This window comes from Amphimedon queenslandica, unplaced genomic scaffold, assembly GCF_000090795.2.
Source record: "Amphimedon queenslandica unplaced genomic scaffold, v1.1 AMPQUscaffold_11852, whole genome shotgun sequence".
NCBI classification, from domain to species: Eukaryota; Metazoa; Porifera; class Demospongiae; order Haplosclerida; family Niphatidae; genus Amphimedon; species Amphimedon queenslandica.
Window position 1 is genome coordinate 10,866 of NW_003547908.1, and position 1,798 is coordinate 12,663.

The 1,798-nt window shown below is 34.8% G+C and overlaps 1 protein-coding gene across 1 annotated transcript in view; it reads right to left on the minus strand.

Annotated features, from left to right (window-relative positions):
* LOC109588796 (uncharacterized) overlaps nucleotides 1-1,790 on the minus strand; it is a 2,182-nt gene extending 392 nt beyond the window's left edge. Inside the window, exons 1-4 of the mRNA XM_020004907.1 lie at nucleotides 1,535-1,790; nucleotides 1,197-1,493; nucleotides 876-1,151; nucleotides 3-37 (exon numbers count right to left, since the gene is read on the minus strand). Of these exons, the coding sequence (XP_019860466.1) occupies nucleotides 3-37; nucleotides 876-1,151; nucleotides 1,197-1,493; nucleotides 1,535-1,670 (744 nt within the window). The 5' untranslated portion in view covers nucleotides 1,671-1,790. The remainder of the gene's footprint in view (nucleotides 1-2; nucleotides 38-875; nucleotides 1,152-1,196; nucleotides 1,494-1,534) is intronic.
* Nucleotides 1,791-1,798: the final 8 nt, after the last annotated feature.

Here is a 1,798-nt window from a genome sequence, read left to right on the forward strand (position 1 = left end):
GCTAGTATTACTGATACATTAGGAGCGATAAGAGGAACTAAATGAGATATACTACACACTGATGTGTTTAAATGACACTTACTTAATGTCCCAAATTATAGCATGCAAAAATTATTATGTATTAGTTAAAGCACGATTCCCTGTGCTGTATTTCCAGTACAGCACAGGGAGAACTGTGCTTTTACTAGTTTATGGTCATAGTGCGTGGATGCATTAAAGGCACCAACCCAAGGCCAAGTAAAGAATAGCCTAAAGAGAACCAAAAGAAACTAAACTATCTGCTTGCGGAGTCTTCTAACTCTTAGTTGCAACAGGAAACCACAAACTGTGCTGTATGAACCGGAAATGTGCTGTATGAGATACTGTATGGGTATAAAATTCCGTGGGGTATTTAATTTCGCGGATTTCGTGGGTGACTTCTTAACCACAAAAATTAATACCATGGAAATACTCACTGTGCATGCACAGCATGTGAATATCAATGACTTAGCGTAAGTGTACGTGCAACAATGCGAAATTTAACCCCCTCAAAATTAAAGAATTAAGAGCTTTTTGCTAAAACAAGAAATTTTATACCCTCAAAATTTACTACCCGTAATTTACTACCTGTAATTTTGTGGGTGCCTTTGGTGCACCCACACACTATACTATAAATTATTCTAGCACATAATTTTTAACATACTTCTCTGTGTTCAAATAACACACTTAATAAGTGTGTTATTTGAACACAGAACTTGTTAAAAATTGAGTATAAAACGTCATGTGTTAAAACTACACGTCAATTGTCAAAATTTGGGACAAACTTCTGTGTTAATATAACACATCAGTTTTATCTGTGGCACATAAACATAATACATGAAGATAATAATGCTAACCTGTTTGATAGTAAAAATTCTTGATACTTGATGAACCAAGTCCAAAATCATTAATAGGAGAAACTGATACATTATTTAATACACATGGATTAGGATTAGTAGTTGATAGTGTAATATTAGTATTATTATTAGTGGTAGTAATGTTCACTAATCCATTGACTATATAGTATCCAGTGATAGGTACATTATCCAGTGTATAAGGAGCTGTCCATGTTAATAATACACTGGATCCATTAATAAAGGTATAATCCAGATTAGCAACACTAGCCAATAGACCTGAAGAAGATATAAACACACATGCATATACTGTATTATGCTAACCTTGTATCATGAAAAACACAGTATCACTTGTGACAGGTAGTGTTGACTGAGAACTAGCTACACATGTAACATTTGTGTTATTATTAATATCATATGCTTTAGCAGTTAACACTCCTCTTAGTGCTCCACCACCTATTGGAATAACCACATCTTTAAATCCTCTGTTTCTTATTTCCTCTCTATTAGCTTGTATACAATCAACCAAAAAGTACAAAATTTCATAGTCAGCAGCTTCACAAGAGAATTGTACAGTTGAATTGAGTGTTGTATTGATAGACACTGGTTGAACTGTAAATTCTGTAAGAAATCAGTAAAATAAATACAAGACTGGAACTTACTACAGTAAATGTGAGTAGGGCAAAAGATTAGGAACAAGACAAAAATGAGCCTTGTAGCTGAAATATCCATTGTAGTGACAGCAGTGAGCGCTTCTCCTCGCTCTTTATTGGACCGGATGTAGTCTAGATCATGCATCTAGATAGGATGTCACGCCCATGATTTAGCCAGGCGAAATCATCAAAATGCAGCCTGTTCAAGTTCTGGTTATACTTTTATTGTCAGATCTACTGTCTGATAAACTATTCTTTCTCTGTGCAGATGGT